The sequence below is a fragment of the Balaenoptera musculus genome, chromosome 18 (assembly GCF_009873245.2).
Source record: "Balaenoptera musculus isolate JJ_BM4_2016_0621 chromosome 18, mBalMus1.pri.v3, whole genome shotgun sequence".
Lineage (NCBI taxonomy): Eukaryota > Metazoa > Chordata > Mammalia > Artiodactyla > Balaenopteridae > Balaenoptera > Balaenoptera musculus.
This window is the reverse complement of record NC_045802.1, coordinates 7,618,130-7,643,864: the sequence shown is the minus strand read 5'-3', so window position 1 is coordinate 7,643,864 and position 25,735 is coordinate 7,618,130. Positions and strand designations below refer to the sequence as shown.

Sequence of the window (25,735 nt, the reverse complement as noted above, 5' to 3'; positions counted from 1 at the left end):
GGAGGTGTCTGTTGGACCAATGTCCTGAACTCGGCTCTACCACCTCAGAGGCACAGGCCTGACACCCGGCCAGGGCACCAAGACCCTGTCAGCCACACAGCTCAGAAGAAAAGGAAGAAAAAAATAAATAAATAAATAAAATAAAATAAAGTTATTAAAATACAAAATAAGAAATAATTATTAAAAAATTTAAAAATTTTAAAAGTAATAAAAAGATGGAAAAAAAAGAAAGAAGAGAGCAATCAAACCAAAAAACAAATCCATCAATGATAACAAGTGTTAAAAACTATACAAAAAAAAAAAAAAAGGACAAATGGTAAAAGCAAAGCTATACAGACAAAACCACACAAAGAAGCATGCACATACACATTCACAAAAAGAGAAAAAGGAAAAATATACATATATATCGTTGCTCCCAAAGTCCACCGCCTCAATCTTGGGATGATTCATTGTCTATTCAGGTATTCCACAGATGTAGGGTACATCAGGTTGATTGTGGAGATTTAATCCGCTGCTCCTAAGGCTGCTGGGAGAGATTTCCCTTTCTCTTCTTTGTTCGCACAGCTCCCGGGGTTCAGTTTTGGATTTGGCCCCGCCTCTGTGTGTAGGTCGCCTGAGGGCATCTGTTCCCCGCTCAGACAGGACGGGGTTGAAGGAGCAGCTGCTTCAGGGGCTCTGGCTCACTCAGGCCGGGGGGAGGGAGGGGTACGGATGCGGGGCGAGCCTGCGGCGGCAGAGGCCAGAGTGACGTTGCACCAGCCTGAGGCGCCGTATGTTCTCCCGGGGAAGTTGTCCCCGGATCACGGGAGCCTGGCCGTGGCGGGCTGCACAGGCTCCCGGGAGGGGCGGTGTGGAGAGTGACCTGTGCTTGCACACAGGCTTCTTGGTGGCGGCAGCAGCAGCCTTAGCGTCTCATGCCCGTCTCTGGGGCCCGCGCTGACAGCCGCGGCTCGCGCCTGTCTCTGGAGCTCATTTAGGCGGTGCTCTGCATCCCCTCTCCTCGCGCACTGCAAAACAGTGGCCTCTTGCCTCTTCGGCAGCTCCAGACTTTTTCCCGGGCTCCCTCCCGGGTAGCTGTGGCGCACTAGCCCCTTTCAGGCTGTGTTCATGCAGCCAACCCCAGTCCTCTCCCTGGGATCTGACCTCCGAAGCCCGAGCCTCAGCTCCCAGCCCCCACCCGCCCCGGCGGGGGAGCAGACAAGCCTCTCGGGCTGGTGAGTGCTGGTTGGCACCGCTCCTCCATGCGGGAGTCTCTCCGCTTTGCCCTCCGCACCCCTGTGGCTGCGCTCTCCTCCACGGCTCCGAAGCTTCCCCCCTCTGCCACCCGCAGTCTCCGCCCGCGAAGGGGCTTCCTAGTGTGTGGAAACCTTTCCTCCTTCACAGCTCCCTCCCACTGGTGCAGGTCCCATCCTTATTCTTTTGTCTCTGTTTTTTCTATTTTCTTTTGTCCTACCCAGGTACATGGAGAGTTTCTTGCCTTTTGGGAGGTCTGAGGTCTTCTGCCAGCGTTCAGTAGGTGCTCTGTAGGAGTTGTTCCACATGTAGATGTATTTCTGATGTATTTGCGGGGAGGAAGGTGACTCCACATCTTACGCTTTCGCCATCTTGAAGGTCTCCCGGCTGCCACTTTTTGACTGTGCAATTGTGGGTGCATTTCCTAGCCTCACTGAGTCTCAATCTCCTCATCAATTGAAGGTGAATGGAGACATGAGTATTTATTGATACCTCCCTGGCTGTTGTGAGAATAAAACGAGGGAAAGCAGCACCAGGCTCGTAGTAAGCATTCAATAAATGGTGGCTATTATTCCTCCAACCTCTTCCTTCTTATAACCCCCAATGGAAATGTCTTTCCTACTGACAAATTATTGTTATTCCAAATATTCTTTTGTGCCAGTTTTTCTGCAGGACAAAACTGACAAACCCACTTTGTCTGTCATTTCTTGAGGTCTAACTACGAGCTACTCAGCAGATCTCTCAACAATTCACTGTGCTTTGTTCAACTGGACGCACCGCACTGCCAGTGTTTTTATGGAGAAAAGGATTCATTGCAATTTTCCCTTTCATTTTTCTCCACCTTTAGGAATGAGATATAGAAGCACTTAATGTTTTGCTTGTTAATTTGGGTTTATTTAAAATAAGTAAATATGGGAGGGATAAATTAGGAGTTTGGGATTAAAATATACACACTACTATATATAAAATAGATAACCAACAAGGACCTACTGTATAGCACAGGGAACTATACTCAATATCTTGCAATAACCTATAATGGAAAGGAATCTAAATAAGAATATGTGTGTGTGTATATATACATATATATATATATAAAACTGAATCACTTTGCTCTACACCTGAAACTAACACAACATTGTAAATCAACTACATTGCAATAGAACTTTAAATAAATAAATACATAAATAAGTAAATATTGGTAATAACAGTAATAGTATCAACACTAATCAATAGAACCAATGTAGATGTATCACCTTCAAATCATTCACAAGTCCCTGCTACTTGGAAGTGAGTCCAGAGTGGATTCTGAGAAGTGTGGGGGGAGAAGGGACCTTAGGGTATCATTTACCAAAATGCATCTTATGAAACACTAAACCTTTGATATGCTCTAGAAAAAAAAAAAGGAGGGGTGTGTGTAGTTAAATAAGACCTCCCCTTCTTGCAGAACCAAGAATCACAGTGTCTTAGTACTTTAAAGGTTCTCAAAAGTCTTGCTGTACAGAACTTGTTCTTCTCTTTAACACCTGTTAACAGCCCATGAACTTGTAATCTATGGGTCACATTTTGGAAAATGACACATCTGCAGAGACCCATCTTCTCTCCACAACCTGTGCTCACCCGCACTCATGGAGAAGAATCTTAGGTCAGTTAACTGAGGCTTTTCTCCAAAAATCAAACTTTGACGGCTCTGGCTGCACTCATCAACTGGGAACAGGGCTTTGACCTATATTTTAGACACATGAAGAGAGAGTCAAGGTCGAGATCCTTTGAACTCTCAAACCCTGACTCAGCTCTGCCCTCGAGGGAGATGGGTGGTAGAGCAGCCCATTAACCGAGGCTGAGTCTGAGCTGAAGCCCTCACCTGGCTGGGATGTCTGTTTACCAACAGCCCCCAAATCTTGAATTATCTGTATCAGTCAACAGTCATACTTTATGCTGAAAAGCATGCATCAGCCATTTCAGTCCACCAGCATCATTTATTCTTTATGCTATTTTCCCTTTATACAGTCTCTAAACATTTATGATCCCACACCCCATCAACCAAGAGTTTTGATCATGCAACCGTATGACGGGTATATTTATGTACAAATTATATACACATCCTACTCTCAATCTGTATATTAAAACTAAGTAAAGTTCAATTTCCTATTTTTTAGATAGCAACATTAAATACATGTTCTTTTCTTCTCACACCCCTACGGCTCTTCTTGTACCCCTCTTTGGTGCTTTGGAGGCCCCTGGAGAAGCTATCACTGGGGATGACTTGCTACCGGGCTAACACGTAAGGCCCTTCCTGGTAGCTTCCTGGCTGGGGCATGCAGACTGGGGGCTCCTGGCGTCGCCAGCAGGCGGCAGCCTCTGTGTTGATCTTCAGCACCTTCCACAACCCACCTCAGGCACACACAGGGCGCTGCCAGCTGGGTCAGGGAGGAAGTAGTCTTTGCAACAGAACCACAGCAGTGTCTGGGCAACCTTTTAATTACAGAAAATTCTCCTCCACTCCCCCTTCCCCCCAAAAGCTCCTACCTCTCCACAGCTCTCTCTCCTCCCCTCCCTCTCCTTGCCCTCTCTCGGGGGGTAAGTGGGAAAGTCACGTGGGTTTGGGAGCTGGGCGGCAGCACCCATGCGATGGGGACCCCCAGGCGGCACCAATCACCCACCGCTCTCCTCTAGCGCCTTCTGACGGCAGGGGCCCCGAGCCATGGCAGAACTTCCAAACCACCTTCCAAACGACAGCGCAACCATCCCCAGAGGGCAATTCCACAGTCTGGAGGCTGGCAGCGGGGGACCAGGTGTCAGCGAGGCGGCTTCTTAGAAGCAGAGCTAGGTCACTCCTGGGGGAAACGGCAGACACCAGGCGGCCTGGCCTGCCCCGGTTCTTCTTCGTTTTCGGCAGGATGGAAACTTAGCTTCTCACCCGGTACAGAGAAATTCCGCTGCATGCAGCCCTGCCCCACTTCTCCAGACGGGCCCGGCCGTGCTCCTAAGAACACCCAGCAGCTGGTGAGAATGCAGTGATCTGGGCGGGAAGAAGCTTCCCTTTCCGAACAGGTAGAATGGTATTCACGTTCTTCTGGATTCCGTGTGGGGGGAGGTTCTGGCGTTACCCCGATGGAGGACACTGTCCTTGCCCCTCTTGCACTCTTGCACGTGGGTATGTCTGCGGGGACCTCTCCCGTCTCCCCTGCAAACAGCACAGAGGGGCTGACAGCACCGCACACTCTCTCCTTCACCTCCTGTAAATGTGAACATCTAATATGGCTTAAGTCACATCCTTCCACTTCTTCAGTGGATTCTGAGAATTAACACACCGAAGGTCCAAATCTTAAGATGGAAATCTCCCTGCAAGTAGTTCAGGAAGGGATTTCCTCGGAATCAGACTGCGCAGGAGTGCTGGGTCTGAGGGGCTGGGGCCGACGGGAGGCAGAGGGCCCTCGAGTGGCTGCATTTGCTTGTGTTATTCCTGCAGTTCTAGGAGAACGTTGCTTGTGTGGCCACGACTCCCACTTTGGAAGGATCTCTGGAGACATCCAAGTCACCTCCGAGCCAAGACTGAAGGCCAGCTCCTTGGCCAGCCCAGAGCTGCAGCCTCCCTTTCTCACAGGCCAATCACAGGCTCAGAGAAGCAGGTGACAGGCCGCTGGCTGAACCCTCTGTCTGAATGCATTCAGCAGAGAGGAAAATGAATGTTGGATTTGCATCCCAAATAGCACCCGCCTCCTTCACTGAGTTCTTCAGGTGTTTTCAAACAGCCTTTTCATTCAGAAGTAAAAGCAGGAGAGGTGGAGAAGCCACTGCATAATTCCCCCATTCTTTCCGTTCTGGTTGCTCCAGGAGACCTGGCTTGGGAAACGCACTAGAGTCCCCTCCAGACCCCACCGAGGGGACCTGAGGGGCTGCAGGCAGCTGCCCGCTGGTCCTGCCTGTTGCTTCCGAAGCCGGCTGGTGAGTGGTGGCTGGTTTTCCCGGCAGCCCCTCTGGACTAACGCCCCAGAAAATCGGTCAACTCCACGACTGAATGACTGGCTGAGAGGTTCCTGAACAGGCGGAGCTCCATCCCCCCATCCCACAGCCCCGCTTCCCCTCTTTACACACCAGCACTTGTTAAGATGATGAAAAGTGCCCCCAATGTCTCCCAGGTGAAGTTCAAGCTTCCCTGGGAACCCCGCCTCCCCGGCCTTTGGAAGGTTGGCCCAGACAGACATGCGGCCCTGTGCCCAGGCCCCCCATCTGTCAGTTAGCAGTGTCATGGTTTGGACTCACTTGGCAGTGTAGACCCGTTCCAAGGCAAGTGTCCCCGTCCTCTGGAAGCTCCACCCATTATGGGTCTTGCTTTCGTGCTCCACCTTGTGGGCAAAGAACCCTGCCAGAGGGAAAAGTTTGGATTTGGTTTATAACGGGGAACGTTCACGAGCCTGGTATCCCATTATTTTACTAGAATGTTAGATGGTTCCTTAACTTGACCTCTAAGATGCCCTAAATGTCCTCCATCAAATGTCACTGAGCAGAAATTTACTCAGCAGCTACCCTCCACTAATCACTGCGTTTGGTGTTGGTGACTCAAAGGTGAGCAACACACGACCCTCACTTTCAAGGATCCGACAGTCGGAAGAAATAGACAACCAAGTAAAGAAATTACACTACAGAGTGACTCGTGCTAAGATCAGATTGAGTGAGAATACAGAGCCATCGAGGGTCAAAGGGGGCAACTGAATTCAGTGTTTGGGACAGAGAAGGATTCCTAGAGGAGGTGATATTTAAGATAAAATCTGAAGAACAAGTGTGGCAAGCAGAGGAGACCACTCCACTCTCGTGTAACGGAACGTGCAAAGGTTCAGAGGCAAGAACCTCTGGGGTTCAGCACATCCAGCTTATTGGTGGTGGGGAATGGGAAGTGGAACCTGGTACAATTACAAATGAGACCGAAGAGGTAGGTGGTGAATTGTTCTTTCAATGACATTTCTCTCTTATCACTTGCCACGTGCCAGACACTCAGCTTACGTCTGAGAACAAAACACACAAAGAGCCTTGGCCTGAGGAGCTTTTGTTCTGGCGAGGATGCAAGAAGAGAAGACAGACCACACACCGTAAACAAAACGCAAAAATTAAAACGACACAGTGTGCCAAGCTGTGGACGAAAGAGAAGGCACAGCACGACAGGGGCCGCCGGGGGTGCAGACAGGGTGGCCGGAGGGAGCCCCAGGGAGAAAGCAGTAAGTGAACCAAGGCTGAAGAAGACGGTGGCTGAGAAGTGCCTGCCGGACTTAGCAGCATGACCGTGACCTTGATGAGAGCCACGTTAAGAACTTGTGAATTTATTTCCGTCTTGAGAGCAACAAGGAGTTACTGACAGATGTAAGTTGAGGAGTGGCATCGCCAGAAAGCCACTCTGTCTTTAGCATGGTGAGTGTTTAAAGGGGTGAGACCCAGGACAGGGGAAAGACAGAAGGGAGCTGGTTAGGGTGATGCTTGTGGGATTAAGAGATGCCGAGGGGACAGAATCTGAAGGCTGGATGGTGGGGATGGCGGGATAAAGGTCTGTCCCTCCCTCTCTCCCTCTCTCTCTCTCTCTCTCTCTCTCTCTCTCTCCCCCTCACCTCTCCTATTTTATTCCTTTCCTCCTATTTCAAGAGTGAAAAAGGGAAAAGCGTGATTGTCAGGGATCCACTCACAGGATTTCTTTCCATCAACTTTCTATTAGATTCCTCAAAAAGACATGAAAAGGATGCCTTATCCATTGTGTACATGAATAAAAGTCTTCATGTTTTCCTTTCTGTCAAAAGTACATTCCTCTCCTAGAACTGTGCCCGTTTTGAGCAGAGCTGCAGGGCTGGCTTGTCTGAAGGCCCTCTGTTAGGCACTGGACATATGCTCCTTTATTGGGCCTGGCACCAGCTCTGTCAAGTGGGTGGTACTGTCCCCACTTTGTAGACAAGGGCCCTATGGCTCAGGGAGGTTAAATAACTTTCTCAGAGTCACTCCACCGGGGAGCAGGGAGGCTGGGATTCAACTCCAGCTGGGCATTCGAGGGTATGTTTATCCTCCTACTGTCACATAGAAGCTCACTTCAGGGATTCCATCAACTACACAGGGTTTAAGTATCCAACTGTCCACTCTGGACGTCCCTTCTTACCATAGAATACAGTGGAAAATTCTGATCATTGTCTTTCCAGAACCCAAGGTGACACCCCTTGCCCCTGAACATGTAAACAGAGACAGTATTAAGAAAGTCTGAGGTTATTTCTGCAACCAACTGCACAGCGTGGCCGTCCTTCTCCGAGTCTGCCTCTCTTCTTCCTCTCCTTGCCCGATAACAAACCCCTTCCTCTTTTCCAAGCCTTAGCCCTCCACCTGCAACCTTGACGCTGCTTCTGCCACCCTCTTCCGGTCTTTGTTCATCAGTGTCTGCCCCATTTCCTGAACCTTCAGTCTCTGTTTTCCTCCTAATCTTTACCTTTGAAACACACTCAGATCTTTCCTACCCTCAAAACAAAACAAAAACAAGCCTGCCTTAGTCCTGTATCCCACTAGGGTCTACCTCTCCCTCCTTCTAAGCTAAACTTGAAACAGTTGGGCCACCTTTGTCCACTCCTCCAAACACTGACACTCCAACTCCTATTATCCTTGACCATGTTACAGAAACTATGCATGCAAAGACCACTCACACACCTCTCTTGGCTGGCTGCTAACATCAGGCCAAAACAGAGAGACAGAGAGCGACACGGAGAGAGAAGGCTACAAACGCTGACCAAGAACTTACCGCATGCTGGGCTCTGCTGGCTACTCTACCCATGTTAATTATCTCAGGCAATACCTTCAACCATCACACATAGAAGATGTTAGTAACTCCATCTCTCTGTTGAGGAAACTGGTGGTCAGAGAAGGTAAATAACTTTCTCAGGATCACATAAAAAGCTCTTGAGATTTTCATTAAGTTAGTATGAGCCAGCAGCGTGATACAAAAGAATAATTCACACATCCATTATTTTAACAGAACTGGTGTCTGAACCTCGGGAACAGTTTCCCTGCATGGAAAACACCCACCTGCCTCTTAGAAAGAACATGGCAAGTTGGTGGGGAGTGGGGTAGGAGGGGGAACCCAATGACAAGGGACTCTGGAAACCAAGTCATATGAGGAATGATACATTGAAGAAGGGATGTTGCAGGTGACTTTGTAAACACAGAAGCAGCAGGCACAGTCGAAGCTTTTCCAAAGAACAGACACACTAGTGGATAGAAATTATAAGGTAGCAGATTTCAGTTCCATATAAGAGAGAACTTCCTGAGTAGTGAGCGTTTGAATGAATGAATTCAAGAAAAAATACACTGTGTAAAGGTCTACCCTTTGGAGTAGGTTTGAATCCCAGTTTCACCATTACTGGCTCTGGAACCTCCAACCAATGTTCTAACCTCTCCAAGCTCCACTTTGCTTACCTGTGAATTAAGCCAGGACATGGAAGCAACCTAAGTGTCCATTGACAGGTGAATGGATAAAGAAGATATGGCACATATATACAATGAATATTACTCAGCCATAAAAGAAACGAAATTGAGTTACTTGTAGTGAGGTGGATGGACCTAGAGTCTGTCATACAAAGTGAAGTAAGTCAGAAAGAGAAAAACAAACACCGTATGTTAACACATATATATGGAATCTAAAAAAAAAAATGGTTCTGAGGAACCTAGGGGCAGGACAGGAATAAAGATGCAGACGTAGAGAATGGACTTGAGGACACGGGGAGTGGGAAGGGTAAGCTGGGACGAAGTGAGAGAGTGGCATGGACATATATACACTATCAAATGTAAAATAGATAGCTAGTGGGAAGCAGCAGCATAGCACAGGGAGATCAGCTCGGTGCTTTGTGACCACCTAGAGGGGTGGAATAGGGAGTGTGGGAGGGAGACGCAAGAGGGAGGGGATATGGGGATGTATGTATATGTATAGCTGATTCACTTTGTTATACAGCAGAAACTAACACACCATTGTTAAGCAATTATACTCCAGTAAAGATGTTAAAAAACTTTTTAAAAATAAAAAACAAAGAAATATAATACTATATATTTCATAGGGTGCAAGGATTAAATGAGATAATATTATGCTCAGCACCATACTTGACACAAAGCAAATTCTCAATACACTTAACAGTGGGAAGGGCAAGGCCAGTGCGTTGTGAGCCCTCCGTCAGGGGAGTGTTCAGCAGGGGCTCTTGAGGATGCTGTAAAGAAGATTTCTGCTGTCACCATTCAGGCCTCTGCGCAGGAGGCCCGGGTCCCTCCCCTCAGCTCACCCTCTCCTCCCAGTCTAATTAGTTTGGCTTCCTATGGAAATCACTTTCTCTAAATCGGTGTTTCCCAGGTTTGCTTCATGGCAAAGCTGCTGGCACCTTGGCCAAGAAGCTGGAGGCCCTCTGGATGCTACGCATGGGAAATGCATCTCTCTCCACTCCCTGGGAAACCAGGCTTTGGTAGTTCTGGTCCAGGTCTCTCGGAACGAGATACTTTAAACTTGGTCTGCACTTCCAAACGTGCGTTCTGCTGGATCAAGCTGGAAGAGGGCCACGAGTTCAAAGATCTTGATGACTAATGAGCATCTGGGAGGCAGAGGAGAAGGTTCCCCCAGGCGGGTGGGCTCTGGCCCTTCCCCCGGGGAATCGGGCGCACACCATGTGCCGAGAGCACAGAGCCCTCCAACACTGTCACAGACACGGGGACTGACCTCCTTGTCTTGGGACAAAGACAAAGTGTGCCGTGCCTGGCAACAACATGTAAATAGTTCCTAAAGCTAACAGAAAGGGTATCAAATGTAATTGGGGGTGGAGGCAGAGCTTTTGCATGTTTTCCGCACTCGATAAGGTAGACCTATGGCTGCAACACCGAGGTTAATTAGAATCGCAAAGAGAAGTTCTGGACCTACATGTGGACCTTTGTGTTCGCCTAAAAACTCAACGGTTAAAATGGGTAGAGGTGTTATCTTCCAAGTCATTTGAATTTTTCTTGTTCCCCTGCACGGGCACATTTAACAGTTAGAAACAAGAAGTCCTCACAGGGTGATCTCAGCATCACACGGGAGCCCTGGTCTCTGCCTCAGAGGGGAGCAGGACTGATCCTAAGCCTCCGAGGGGGAGGCAAGGGCTCCTTCTGTGGCTTCAGAAGGGCAGCAGCATGTCTTTTCCCCCGAGCATGGGTGGGACAACGCTGTGAAAGGGAAGTGGGGGGACTGGATGGGGACGGACAGAGGCTGTGATGCTGGGGCCGTGCCGTCCACACCGCTACACATGCACCCCAATCATCTGTGTGCCCAGGATGAAAAGTCTCCAGCCCAAAGCAGGAGCTGGTCCACACTTGTCTCTCCCCCACCAGGAAGCCTCCTCAGTTCATGGGACCGTGTCAGGGAGACCGCTGTGTCCTGTCGTTATCTATCTGAAATGGCCGGCCGAAAGATTGCGGTTCAAACTCAGACATGTGGCCGTCTGTAACCTCTCCTCCCCCCTTGCACCAAAGAAGAAGACTTAATCTCATCTGCCAAAAAATAATTAGAAATCTCATTGTCCACCTCAAGTCTGCTCCGGGTTTGCTGTGCTTCTACGGAAAAGCCCAGGATCCCCTGGACAGACCAGGGCCAGGTCCTGGGGCATCTCAGGAGAGATGGAAAGAGTCGGTTCTCACAGGAGGAGACCCTCCAGCTTCCCCCGACTCGGCCTGGACCAACAGGGAGCAGCTCAGGGTGCACTCGAACCTCTGCTCAGCCCCATCTGCACAGGCGGCTGAGGGGACCCTGGCTCCCGCCCACTGTCACCGAGATTGACGGGGATCCGGGGGAGGGCCGGAGGGGGAGAGCTGAACAAGCAGCGCCCTCCGACACCCATGCGACTGCCTCCACGGGGGCCGCAAGCATCACTGCAGGCTTCCTGCTTCCTGCCTGCCCATCTTTTCCCGCCAGCCTCTCCTTTCCTGGGAGGCAGGAACCTAGCTTTCTTGTTCACTGCTACATCCTCATGGATGCGGGACCCTTCCTGGACAGAGCAGGGTCCCTGTGGGTGTATGCAGGTCGAATGAATGAATCCCTTGGCGACTGACAAGACTAAGGGAGCCCCAACATGAAACAGCAATGGCCTGAGACTGTGGCAGCCTCAACCGGCCCTTTGTCCCCTCTCTGAGCTGCAACTCTGTTGTGTGAGATTTAGAATGAAAATGTTTGGGTCAGAAAGCTGCCAAGTGCTGTTCCGGACACCAAGGGGGGGAAAGTGGCGGGAGGGTTGGTGGTGGTGGGATGAATTGGGAGATTGGGATTGACATGTATACACTGATATGTATAAAATAGATAACTAACAAGAAGCTTCTGTATAAAAAATAAATAAAATAAAATTCAAAAAAGAAAAAAAGAAAACGTGTTGTTCCATGGAGGAAACATACTCGGAGTATGGAAAGTGACCACTCTCTGGTGCGGGGAGGCCACGGGAAGCCTTACTCAGTGCCCAGAAGGCGCATCACCAGCCTCTGTCCACACTCGAGATGGGGGAAAATATCCGAATATCCCCAGTTGATTGAACACCCAAGTTTCCAAAGTGTGCCAGGGTGTGAGCATTCAGTAATTACCATTAAGTTACAGAGCTGCCCTTAGTAATTCCTCTCCTTTTTTCTCTACCTTTGTAAACTGCAAATCCCAAAGACACCGGCCGTACTGATAGAGAGAGCCTGAGGCAGTCCTAGCTCAGAACTTTAAAGAGAAAGTTCTACCCAGTCCTGCCTTTTTCACTTCTAGGTCCCTTGCTTGGTTTAAGTGATCGCAGAGTTCATGGAAATGCAAACCCCAAACAAGAAAATCCTCCCCGCTCTCTCTCTCCCTTTATATAAGTACATAATGCCTACCAAAAAATGCTTCAAAAATTACGCATTGCTAGAGAAAAAGAAAGTATTGCAAAGAACATGTTTCTTCAAAAGAAAAAAAAAAAAGCAATACAGAGGTAAAATAATGTTAAGGTGAAATCCCCCTCACACCGCATAAATTTCCTTTTTTTTAGCCTACAGGTGACAGGTGAAGAGCGCCCAGCTGCACTTAGTATAACCCAGTGTCTGGGTGAACATATATCTGATTGTCCCTTTCCAGCCTTCCTGCCCTCCAGCTGGTCTCTGGCCACAGTAATTCATAGTTAAAATGCTGATTGCAGACACTCCAGTGACGGTTTTTGTACAACCTCCAGCTTGCTGCCCTGGCTCTACAGACATGATTAATCATCCCCATTAAAGTGAAAGAACGATTGGGAGAAGGAAAAACCTAAATTCATGCAGAAAGGCACAAACCCCTATACATTCAAATAAAGATACAAATATAGGTAAAGACAAAAGTGTACACACACACACACACACACACACACACACACACACAACTGTGTAAGCCTGACTTTCAAACAACTAGAAACAAAATCTACCCTGAGGGAGGGGATTCCCTTACCGTTCTGGACCACGCTGATGAGGGTGACGATGGCCAGCAGGACAATATTGCCCAGGGTTTCGTGATCCATGTTTGTTTCCGGCTCCCAGCAAGGACTTCTCAGCTCCGTGGCACCCCAGGCCCGCACTGTGCAGGAAGGGGAAGTGAGGGCCGGACTCTGCCTTTCATCATTAGAATTTCCAAAGGTCCCAGCACAATTACAGGGCTTCTTCTTCTTCTTCTTTTTTTTTTTTTAAACTAGCCACCAAAGTACCCTGGCTCAGAGTGTCCTGCCAGAAGAAGCAGGGCTCGGGAGAGAGGCAGGAAGGGAAGAAAGAGTGAAGCATGTTTTTTATTTATTGAGCACCAAAAAGGTTTGTGTCCAGAGTACTGTCTTTCTCTCTTTCCTTGAATTCCTAGGGAAAAAGTAACTACTTGACGCATGGCAGGGTCCAGAGTAGCAGCCGAGTAATAAGCCCTGGATGAATGAATGAATGATGATGAGGTGGACGGCTGATGCCTCTGTTTCCACGGGAAACAAGCAACAAGAGAATGAAAACTAAACCAAAGAACTTAGATAAGGAGCAGAAAGGGGGTCACCTAGGAAAGCTTCCACACGGGAAGGACCGTTAACCACCGCAACTGGCTTCTCTGAGGTAATTACTGAGCTACTTCCCTGGAATCGTCTCAGCATAATAATAAGAGGAGAGAGAAGGTGTAAGAGGGAACCTGCTGAGTGAGGGAGGTAGTGGCCTGGCATCTTATAGGACAGTTTTCTTCCCTCGGCAGTTACACAGATAATGCAAGATTCTGCAAACTTCATCCCAGGCTCAACAACTATTTGGCAGTGATGAAGAAGAGCTCTTATCAAAACCGCACTTTGAAAGAGAACATTGGGGGACTTCCCTGGCAGTCCAGTGGTTAAGATTCCGCGATCCCAATGCAGGGGGCACGGGTTCCATCCCTGGTCGGGGAACTAAGATCCCCGCGTGCCACACAGCCAGAAACAACAACAACAACAACAACAAAAAGAAAGAAAGTAAAAATAAAAAGGACATTGGCCACTCTACTCAGTGGCAGCAGGATTTGCATCTTGCTGTGGGAGAGGCCAGCACGGGGAAGAGATCACACAGTCCTCATACCTAAAGCAGCTGAGGCCAGCTGGGGTGAAAGAGGTCCATGGGGGTCCATGGAGGACCCAAGCGTTTGGAGCTTGGATGCACAGAGGCCAGTAGCAAGGGCAGCCCTGGCTGGTCATGATGCTCTTGAGAACTCTCTCTGAGTGCCTGGGGCACTTCACAACGTGTGGAGTCTTTACAAGATTGGTTAGGGGCTGGGCACTAGCAAGCTTTGTGTATTCACCTCAACGAGATCTCATTTGCAAGTGTCAGGGAACGCTTAGGTCCCAGTAGACAAGGGGTCTGGTCCCCATGAAGTGTTGGTCCTTCTAAGACCCCTGCTGTCTTAGTGACAGTGCATCAGAAGTGAAGGCCAGGCCCCTTGAAAAGTACTCTAGTTGCAAACAATAGAAACTTAGCTCAAGCTAGCTTGGGCAAAAAAGGGAAATTTATTGACTCAAAGAATCCAAGGAACTGAACAACCAAACACCAAAAAGAGCAGAGATGAGGTTGGGCCTCTCAAACGGAGCTCTCTGTCTCAGTCTCTCTCCTTTTCTCTCCACTTTCTCACAACTCAGCAGCCATATTCTCTCTGCAGACCAGTTTTCTCCACACAGTGGAAAATACCTCCACCTCCAACTCTGGAGTTTTATGTCTTACAGCTCTGTCACCTGTAAAGGACTGACTGTTCTCAGTGAACTATTAGGACAATCCCACTGGCCCAGGCTGGTCAGATATCTACTCCTAGGCCCACCAGACGGCAGGACAATGAAAGGACCTGGTGCTTTCCACAGCTGTCACGTGGTTGAGGGCCACTGCTCCATAAAGACTGGGGCAGGGCAGGGGTGGGGTGAGGAGTGCCCTATGCGTCTGCTGCCACGCTGTGACTGTTCACCGCTTATAATCCCAGATTTTAAATGCCCAGCTTTAAAGAATTCTCTGTATGTTACAGCCTGACGTCTTTAAGGCTCGTCCTTATCTCCTTCCTGCTCCCGTGTTTCTGTCTGTGGCGTCTTGAGTTTGCGCCAGGATCTGCAGGCACACAGAAAACAGCATCAACAGAATCCTACGTGGTCAGCCCAGGGCGTCTGTGGCAATCTCGCCAGGTGCCAGGAACGCAGGAACGCAGGAAGGAGCAGCCTCTCCGGCTCGTTCCCCGACCCTCAGGAGCCCCGCAAACAGGATGGGGGGCGGGGGTTGGAGCGGAATATGCCCAGCCGGCTCCACTTTAGAAAGCTGAGAAGGCGCCTGGGAAGAGGTTCACCCTTCCCGTGGGGGGACCGCCACGTCCGAGCTCCCGGAGCCTCCCCGCCCGGGCGGGGCGCGCGTACCGGTGGAGCGAGTCCACTTCACCCAGGAAGAGAGCGTTTTAGCAGTCGGCCGAGACGGCCATTAAATTACAGCGCGCACATTAAGATTCTGGCTGCGGCTACAGAGGAACACTTATCAGAGGTGAAGCCTCTGGAAAGGCCATTCATCTCAACAGAGAGCTGCTGAGACAGAACAAAAAGAGAGGCAGGCCAGGGGCACGGGGCAGGAGCGCGCAGGGGGCGCGAGGGGCGCAGCGGCCCAGCGGCCCGCGCTGGATTCCGAATTCCTAGCAGAACGGTCTCCAGGCCTGGAGCCGGCCCTGGTCCGGCCTACACCAGACCAGACCCAGCCCTGGACCCAAGGCCCTGAGCAGCTGGGGACCTAGCTTGTGCATTTGCTCTCCAACACACCCCTCTGGGGACAGATTATCCCTCCCATTGCTCAAAAGACGAGACTGAGGTGCAGAGCGGTGAAACCACAGGAAGCAAGGAGCAGACCTAGGATTCAAAACCAGGCCCGTCTAGCTTCAAAGTCTGGGTTTTTAACCACCGCGAATGCTGCTTCTGGGATAGTTTTCAGAGCTTGGGGCTCCTGGTCCTTCTGCATCCGAATTTGGCAATCCCCTCAGGGGCTAGTGAAGTGACCAATGGCCGCTCAGCCCCTAAGGAGTTTTTTTTTTTTAAGAAGAGAAAGGAGAAATTAACATATTTCCGGACACCTGACCGTTAGTAAAGGTAGTTTAACAAGAAAGAGCCCACAGATCCCGGCTGTAGGCCCAACACCCTCTCCTCCCGGACCCCCGCTCCCAGCGCCCTCGGTGCTGATGCAGACACTGCACTTACCCGTGTGTGACAGGTTAGTTAGACAAATGTGCTGGAAGTAGGGAAGAATAATTAGCACGTTCATTAATTAGAGTACAGTTAGTAGTTTGACTGTGAAGACAACCATTTGTCAACAGAGATCAGGACAGCCGGGGCCAAGCAGCGACTCGGGGGCAGCAATTCACGGAAGGCGGTGGCACTGACCAGCTGCCATTAAAATCCATGGGAGCTGCGGCTCATCCACTTAGCGGCAGCGCGCCTCCATCACCATGGCAACACGGGCCCACTTCAGGCAACAACATTCATGCATCCTTCACCTCACCACGGGTGGGTGGAGTGTTGCCGTTTCATGACGTCTCTTGCCTTCACTTTCTGGCCAAGGTTGCCCTCAGCGTTCATTAGGAAGAGGATTTCCCCGTACATAAACGTTGGGAGTGAGGGAGAGGGCGCAGAGTGCCCCCAGGCTGCGGGTCAACTCTAGAGGGGCATGCAGATATAGCCCAGGTCTGTAGGCACACACTGGAGGTGGCTACAAAGCAGTTCCTTTTAATTTCAGTTAATCTAAAGAATATTCAGACCTCGGACTTCCCCAGTGGTTCAGTGGTTAGGATTCTGCTCTTCCACTGCAGCGGTCAGGGGTTCGATCCCTGGTTGGGGAGCTAAGATTCCGGAAACTGCACGGCGTGGCAAAAAAAAAAAAAGAATATTCAGACCAGTATTGATCTGAATGAGAAGTGATAGGACCAAAGATCAGACCACAATTTGTTCCAGATGTCATACATAGGTAGTCTCCAAGAGAACCAACCAGCCTGGTTAAAGTGTCATGTCTTCTTCCCCGACCACAGTCAGATGGCCTTTCTTTATATGAACAGCCCGCAGTTCCGAACCGAACTGAGTTAGATAGAGATGAGCCCTCATGCCAGATGAGGAAATTGAGGGGTAGTGAGTATGCTACAACCTCAATGCTACTGATAAAAGTCCACGCATGCTCAGGGCACTGAGCTAGATGCCTCACAAATCAAAATGACATGTACAGATATGACCTCAGTTCTCTAGAAGCTCAAGTTACAGGCTGATAATATCAGTGCAAGGAAACAAATAGAAGCAGAAATCCGTAGGCTGCAAGAAACGAAGATAATATATCCGGAAAGCTTCTTTCTCTCTTGTCACAAACACACAACACAGTGTACTGTTATGAGTTTAATAGGAAAATTAAGCAAGTAACCCACAAGTGCAGAAGACATCATGTTGTGTTCTATGTACAAAAACAGAGGTTAGACATAGATTCCTTCACCCAAGTATCAGCTTAGTCTGCCTTATAGACTCACCAAGGAAAGGAGATCAGAAATGGTATGACCTGACTTGGGAAAGTTCAGTTCTAATAGTATTAAAAATTGCGATGCTCATATATGCTCAGCTGATTTTTGACAAAGTGATTCAATGAGGAAAGGAAAGTCTTTTCAATAAAGGGCACTAGAACAACTGGATATTCATATGGGGGGGAAATGAATCTTGACCCCGCCCTAAAATCACACAAAATATAACTAGAAATGAGTCTTTAACCGAAACATAAAAATTAAAATTATAAAGCTTCTAGAAGAAAATATAGGAGAAAGTCTTTGTGACTATGAGGAAGGCAAAGATTTTTTAGATAAGACACAAAAAGTGTGAGCTATGTAAGGGAAAAAAAATCAATAAATTCGACTTCATCAAAATTGAAAACTTCTGCACTTCAGAAGACCATTAAGAAGATAAAAATGCAAGCCACAGACAGGGAGAAAATACATGTACTACATAAATCTGATGAAGGACTTATAACCAGAATACATAAGGAACTTATTTTCAGTCAATGACAAGAATATAAACAACTCATTTTAAAAATGGGTAAATGACTTGAACAGATATTTCAAAAAAAGAAGATAGACAAACAGCCCAGAAGCGCCTGAAGAGATGCTCAATATCATTAGCCATCAGGGAAATGCAAATTAAAACCACAATGAGATCCTACTATAAAGCTCTTAGAATGGTTAGCAAGGATGTGGAACAAGTGAAATTCTAATCTGTAACTGGTGAGAGTGTAAAATGCTAAATGTAAAAATGGCAAAATATAAATAAAAACACTTGGAAAAAGCTTGGCAGTTTCTTAAAAAGCTAGATACACACTTACTATTACCTAGCAATTCTTAGGTGTTTTTCCAAAAGAAGTAAAAACATATGTCCTATATCAGCAGGGGTTCAACCAGAGAAGCAGAACCACTAGAAGACTATATATATATATATATATATATATATATATATATGGATGTATTATAGGGATATGACCTAACACAATTGTGTGATTAAATAGCCTATGTGCATGTATGTATTTGCTTCTAGGGCAGATGTAACAAAGTACCACAACTGGGTGCCTTAAAACAACAGAAGTTTATTGTCTCACAGTCGTGGAGAGCAGAAGTCCAAAATCAAGTTGTTGGCAGGGCCACGTTGCCTCTGAAACCTACTTGCTCATGCAATTTACTTGTGGCTTCAGGCACTGCTTGAGCCCAGTCTCGTATACGTATACCCCTTCCATTTGATGATGGAATGTGGCTTTGTGAGCCCAACTTTCTAGCTTGGGTCAGATGACAGTCACTATGGACAACTCAGTTCACAAGCTACCATGATGGCCCATGGTGAAGAGTCAGCATTTACTACCAAGAGCAAGCCAGGTGTTTCTTAAAAGGAGAATAGTTATCTTCAGAGGATAACATAGCTTTGCTCCAACATCCTAAGGAGCTTTGCTAGGATTCACCTGTAGAGGCCTGCCAAAGGCTCCAAACCGCATCTTCCTACCTACCGCTACCAGCGACCTACCAATAGAACTTCAACCACCACTGAATCGCATTGTATCAGCAGAATCTTTAGGCTCAGTGACAGACCAGCTTTCACAGCAGGCTGAATTTGAATTTGTATGCAAAAGGAAGATCATGATGCAGTTGAAGAGCTGAAATCTTTTTCATTTAGCTGGAAACCAGATTGAAGAGGTGGTATGAGAGGGACCTGGGGAACCCCATCACAAAGGGCCCTACCAGTGCCATCAAGAAGTTTCAAGGGAATTCTCTGGTGGTCCAGTGGTTAGGACTCCACGCTCTTGCTGCCAAGGGCCTGGGTTCAATCCCTCGTCAGGGAACTAAAACTCCACAAGCTGCACGGGGTGGCCAAAAATAAAAATAAAATAAAATAAGAAGTTTTGAAATGATCCCAGAGGCAAAGAGAAGCCACTCGAGGATTTTAAGAGGATTGTCTCACAACTGTATTTGCATTTTGGAAGATCACGCTGGCTACAGTATGGAGAACAAATTGGAGGAGCCAGCAGGGAGACGGGAGAGCAGTTGGGGGTCCGTTCCAGAGATCTATGGAGAAAAATGGCTTTGGGCACAAGATGGTGGATATGAGGGCTATTAAATAGTAACTATGAGGTTTAGTGAGGGATGGGGGATAAGGAAGAGAAGACAAGTGTGATTCTCAGATTTCTGACAACGTTCTGGATCTGGATGAGTGTTGGCGCAATTCCCTGAGAAGTTCCTCTTGAGACCCTTTCACTATCATCATTCTTATGGTACCTCATCAGGGGTCATTTGGGCACGTAGCTGAAGTCCCCAGTGCTCGGTTGACTTTGGCTCTTCTTGAGTGAATTCTGATAAGCGTCATAGCTCCCAAATGATCCACTTGACCGTACTATTGAGATATAGCAAATTTAGACTTGATGCAGAGGTACGTGTATTAAAAATGAATGCCCATTTCCTATGGTCTCCTGACAGGAGTAGAGGGAGGTGTGCCCGGCTATCAGAAGGAAGGCGTATGGGGTAGACTCAACAAAGAGTCCATGAACCCTGTGTGATGACTGGAGAACTGAATTCCAAGCTTCGTTTCCCCCCAAATACACGGCCACAGGGGGTTCCCAGCTGGAGATTAGAGGTGCAGCGTCCACAATGAAGTTCAACTCCTACAACCGAAGAGCACCTGTGCCCACAGAGAAGTGGGGAGAGAAATTAGAACGGCGGCTGTGTTCGCTGGAGGATGGCCTCAGGGTGCAGACACCCCATTCTCTTAGGGAGCAGCAGGCAGAAGAGAGAAGAACTCCTTTGTTTGTCGTTCTGTCTTTATTGACAGAAATTATGCAACAAGCAAGTACATAGAACTCCGATCAAATGACTGGGCATTCAAAGATTCAAAAGTTAAGAGTCTTCCTCTGGCAAAATTAGCCTGACCACATTAACAGAGTATATACAGCATTGAAGTGTTTTTGTTCCTGGTTTCCTTTCGAATAAACTAGCTGAAAACATTACTGTTGGTGGCGTTAAATGGATTTCATAACTAATATAGGATGTGGCTAAATTCCTATTAGTGTGATAATTTTAATTGAATTTCCTGACTCTTAACATGCTTAATTGTCAACTTTTAACACTGCATTAAACATAAGGTTCCAATGTTATTAATATGAAATGCTCACAATCCCCACGACTGTGATTATATTTTGCTTATCATTCCTGAATGTTGTATTAAGTCTATTTAAAAGATATCCCAAGAGACCCTTATATGTTTACTGCATTAGAAGAAAAACAGATGTTCTCACATATCCTGAGAGATATTACAATTTACACTGTATACGAAGGGTGTTGAGAACCACTTAGAGATCTTCTTAGGTGGCTAAGTTTTCAGTAATCCATAGCATCTGATTTTCTCTGTCATATTATAAAGTTAGAAAAAAAGTCTGTGATATTATAAAGTTAGAAAAAAATGCCAATCACATTTTCCAAATGCGAACACATATTTTTAAAGCATCTATGGGACTTCCCTGGTGGCGCAATGGTTAAGAATCCACCTGCCGATGCAGGGGACATGGGTTCAATCCCTGGTCCGGGAAGGTCCCACATGCCACGGAGCAACTAAGCCACGCGAAGCAACTACTGAGCCCAGACGCCGCAACTACTGAAGCCTGCATGACTAGAGCCCGTGCTCTGCAACAAGAGAAGCCACCGCAATGAGAAGCCCACACACCACAACGAAGAGTAGCCCCCGCTCACTGCAACTAGAGAAAGCCCACGCGCAGCAACGAAGACCCAACACAGCCAAAAATAAATAAATAAATAAATATATATTTTTTAATCCCTTTTAAAAAAAAGTATCCTTAAAAAGAAGAAAAACAGGGCTTCCCTGGTGGCGCAGTGGTTGAGAATCTGCCTGCCAATGCAGGGGACACGGGTTCGAGCCCTGGTCTGGGAAGATCCCACATGCCGTGGAGCAACGTGGCCCGTGAGCCACAACTACTGAGCCTGCGCGTCTGGAGCCTGTGCTCCGCAACAAGAGAGGCCGCGACAGTGAGAGGCCCGCGCACCGCGATGAAGAGTGGCCCCCGCTCGCCTCAGCTAGAGAAAGCCCACGCACAGAAACGAAGACCCAACACAGCCAAAAAATAATAAATAAATAAAATAACAAAAAGGTGCCCTTTAAAAAAAAAAAAGAAGAAGAAAAACAAAGCATTTGAACTGCAGCCTTATCGTTCTCTGACTGTGTCTGAATCACATTCACAAGTTAGAACTGACACAGGCTTATCAACAAAACATCCCAAACAGTCACTCCTCACTCGACCTGGAGCTTGTCCATTAACGGCACCATGAACTATGACACGGCAAAGACAGCCCTAGGCAATCCAAGCAAGTTTAACAGAGAATATTCACTAAACACCATTTGATTCTTTGAAATGCCCTAACGAGCCTGGTCATTGTATGCAGGATTGTAACAAGACTTGTTCTCTAAATTGTACACCTACAGGAAGAGATAAGGAGGAATGAGGGTGAGGCTTGGGGAACATTTGTTGAATGCAACTAAGTGCAAGCAACCGCAGCACATTATTTAATCTTGATAACAACCCTCTGAAGAGGCATTGTTGTCCCATTTTACAGCTGGGGACACTGAGGCTGAGAGAGGTCACACGAGCATGTGGTGAAGCTGAAATCCTAGCCTAGGCTTGTTTGACTCTAGAGAATCATAATAATAACAATAAATACTAACATTTATTGGTTGCTTTCTATGTGTGCCAGATACTGTCCTGAGCACTTTATATCCACTATAACCCCTAATTCTTACAAAAAGACTTTGTCACCCTTCTCTAGTGTGACCATGTCACAGATGAGTGAACTGAGGAAATTTTCGGTCGCTTTCCCACCATGGCACAGCCCACCGAGAGCAGAGACGAGCCTCAGACCCGGGACAGTGTGACTCCAAGCCCATGGGTTTCACCACAGTCTGCCCTGCACTGACAGGGGAAGGGACAGCAGGAAACAGGTACCATGGCAACAATAAGAAGGGGCAACTTGATGGCAAGAGAGGAAAAAAGAAAAAAATTAAGAAGCAACCAGAGCACAGAAATAAAGCTGCCCAGGCTGAGGCGTCCAAAAGATGCAGCTGTCACTCAGGATGAGGGCAGGAGTTTGGGGGAGGGGAAGACTGTGAGGCCCGTGGCCACATGTTCAGTGAACTTGGGGGAGGGAGAGTAGGGAGGTCAGGGGGCAGCTAGGAATAGAGGGGGAGGGGGCTGTCATGACCTCAAAGCTCAGGGATTTTACGGGCGTTTCAAAAGCTGCATTGGGAAGCCAGGGCCACCCTGATCCCACCTCCTGATGTGACCTCAAGCCGCTGATGTAGCCCCACAGGTCTGCTTATGGTTGGAAAACATGTAAAAACTAGCCCAGACCCTGTGAAACTGACAAAGGAGCATGTCTCCCAGTGGGGTTCCCCTGGCCCCTGGGGATCGCTTCCTCTGGGCTGGTAGCTCTCATCACTCCAACATCACAGGCCCAGTGACTCGGACCCCTGCAGGCAGCTCAGCTCTGACGGGGGGCACAGCCTCGATGTCACGAGTTGGCAGATGTTGCCCCCAACTCAGCATCACGGTGATCATCAGGCCCTTAAATGCTGACATCCCTATTTGACTATGACCATATATTTTTCTTATCACTTTGAATGTTGGATTTGGTAGCCAGGAAGGGATCATCCTAGAAGTCAAGGGGCCACTTGCCTGAACATTAGTTCCTGAAAAGAAGCCCAAGAGAGGAAAGGGATGCTGTGTTACAGAAGGAAACTCGACGGGGAGCTTTTCAAACTGTTCTGGCCTCGAAACACATCCTGATGGATGGGCCCTTCCCACCATGAGGACGGCTTCCACGGGGGCTCAAGCCAGGAGGAGCCACCGGGGCAGGGCAGCAGGGCGCCTGGACCACTTCCCACCCCGTAAGTCACGTCCCAGCCTCCCTGGTCCACCTACAGGCCTTGGAGGTTACTGCCGCCTTTTCCTCTGCATGTACTGACAGGGAGGCCTCCAGGCTCAGGAGCAAGCAAAACTGGGCATGGAGATATTCTCTGCCCCCAGTGCTCGAGAAGACCCTTACCACCTTCACTCTGGCCAGTGCACTGTGGCACAACTATGTGGTCTTAGAATGTTTCTTAGAATAAAAGCTAACATATAGCAAATGCAGCAAATGCACCAGACACTGTACCAAGAGCTTTTTCATCCAATGCCTCATTTAACATGGACAAAACCCTATTGTTATCGCCCTTTTTACAGATGAGGAAATTGAAGCTCAGAGAACCCCAGTCACTTGACTAAAGTCACAAAGCAAATAAAAACATGGTACTCAAAGCCAGTCTCGTCGACTCCAAAGCCAGTGAAACTTAGTTACTTCTTCTGGAGGCCCTGGAGGCTCAGGCAACCCGTCTATGGCGCACATCAACCTGGGGAAGGAGCAAGGTGGCAAAGCCAGGGAAGAGGGCAGCCCTGCTACAGCCTGGGAGCCATAGCCAATCGAGAAGTGATCTGACCACAAGGTGCCCTCTCCCCAGCCAAGGGACAGTCTCTCACAACCCTGATGCAAGTTCCAAAAGGGGAACCCAGCACAGTACCACGGTGAGTAATGATGATGCTGGGAGTGGCACTGCTCCCAGAGTAAGATGAATTTCCCAACAGGAGCCACAGCCTGTAAGCTAAGTGGAGACATTCTGCCCAGTGCCCAGGGCCCAGTGGCAAGCTGGCTTCTCAGAGGCCACAAAAGCCCCCAACAGAACCTCCTACCAATGCTCCCCAAGTCGACCATCGTCCCGCCCAAAGCATCGTGAGAGCCGTCCGCGGGCTGCCCACGAGGTGCTGGGTCCCGGGAGCTCCTCCGACCCAGGGCAGCTGGCAGTCCTCCCGCCAGGCCCCTTGCCAGCCCCCTGCCTCTCTCAGGAGGAGCCTGGGAATGTGGGGAGGGCAGGAAAGAATGAATGAGGCCTCGGAAAATGGACCACTCACGCTGAGCGATCCCACCGGTGTCCATACACGGTGACACCCACACTTACTCCTCGAGTCTCCCCCCCACTTGCTCCACCCCCTTCGCCCTTGCTCCTGGAGAGGCCACTCATGAGGAGGGAATACAGTGACTGCCTCCGGGTGTCTTCCTCAGGAGAGCAGAAAGGATCGCCCGGCTTCTCCCTCCAAAGGGGCGGAGCGACGTTCTAAGCTCTCCGTCAATCTGAACACTCAGCTCAGGTCTTTTGTTCTAAGGTTAGTAAATCCATCACTTACCCTAATGCTTATTCAGCGTCCATTTATAAAGAGCCAGGGCGCAGAGGTACCACTCAGGGAGATCACAGTTATTTAATGCAAGGCAGATAAGAATCCCTCAAATTCTCAGTTTGCTAGGAGGGTGGCCCCATGTTCAGATTTATGGAACAAAACTTTAGAAGAAACTTGGTTTGGAAGTAGGTGGAGTTGGATGGAGATTCTGGGACCACTCTGGTTGCCAACAGAGCAATATTATTTTGAACGAAAGAAGTCAGCACAAAAGAATACATTCTGTATTACTCTATTCATATGAAGTGCTAGAAACAGGCAAAACTTAGCTATGGTGAGAAAAATCCAAACTGTTTTTGCCTGGGGACAGGGGACCCAGATTGACAAGGAAGGGACATGAGGTCATTTTCTAGGGTGATACCAGTGTTTTCTATTTTGAGTGGGTGGTTTTAGATAGCTACCTTATACTTGTGAAAACTCATTGAACTGTGCACTTAAACTGTGTGGAATTTACATCATGTAAACAACACCTCCAAAAAACAAATTACCCTATTTGGTTAAGCGCTGTGGTCAGGTTTTTATTAATGCTACCAAATGTAATCCGTCATTGATTCAGGAAGGAAGAACCAGAGCAAAAAGAAAGATAATAAAGGTGAAATGAAGAGCAGACAGAAGGCAGTGTGGCATACAGTGTGACCTCCTTTCGTAAGTCCTTAAACCTTCACAAGCACAGTCAAATTAATTGCATTGATCCCATAGTTTAATTGGATTTTCTTGTGCAGGTGGGCGGGAAGACTACTGAAAAGATGGAGCTTTGTGTACAGGGTGGAAATAGATCACATGTGCTTCTTCCTGAGGGGACACTCAAGGGACAAGGGGAGGTAGGCTTTCGGGTATTCCAGGCATCATGGGACGAGCTTTAGAAACTCACAGCCAGGAAACTGGGTGTGTGAACAAACGTACCTAAATCTTTGAAGCTCTAAGAGGCCCAAACTAACGTATGAGTTGGGTCTGCTAAGGGGAGAGGAGGGGTTATACCTGGTGCCTTGACCCCATTTGAGGTCTCGTTGTGTTTCTGTCCCCATCCTGGTTTCCAGCCGTTACATGCTGCAGGGGTATGGTTTCACCTCGAAGCCGTTTTCACAGCAGTATAGGACCTTCTTATGGAAGGCCACCTCCCTTGCCCATTTATTACCACCCAACACATATAGTCTTGTCCTCTGGCCCCTTT

At 48.3% G+C, this 25,735-nt stretch overlaps 1 protein-coding gene across 1 annotated transcript in view; it reads right to left on the bottom strand.

The window, feature by feature from the left end:
* LOC118883953 (arachidonate 5-lipoxygenase activating protein) overlaps window positions 1-25,735 on the bottom strand; it is a 75,512-nt gene that overhangs the window by 18,512 nt on the left and 31,265 nt on the right. Inside the window, exons 4-5 of the mRNA XM_036831119.1 lie at window positions 12,686-12,811; window positions 5,497-5,596 (exon numbers count right to left, since the gene is read on the bottom strand). Of these exons, the coding sequence (XP_036687014.1) occupies window positions 5,497-5,596; window positions 12,686-12,755 (170 nt within the window). The 5' untranslated portion in view covers window positions 12,756-12,811. The remainder of the gene's footprint in view (window positions 1-5,496; window positions 5,597-12,685; window positions 12,812-25,735) is intronic.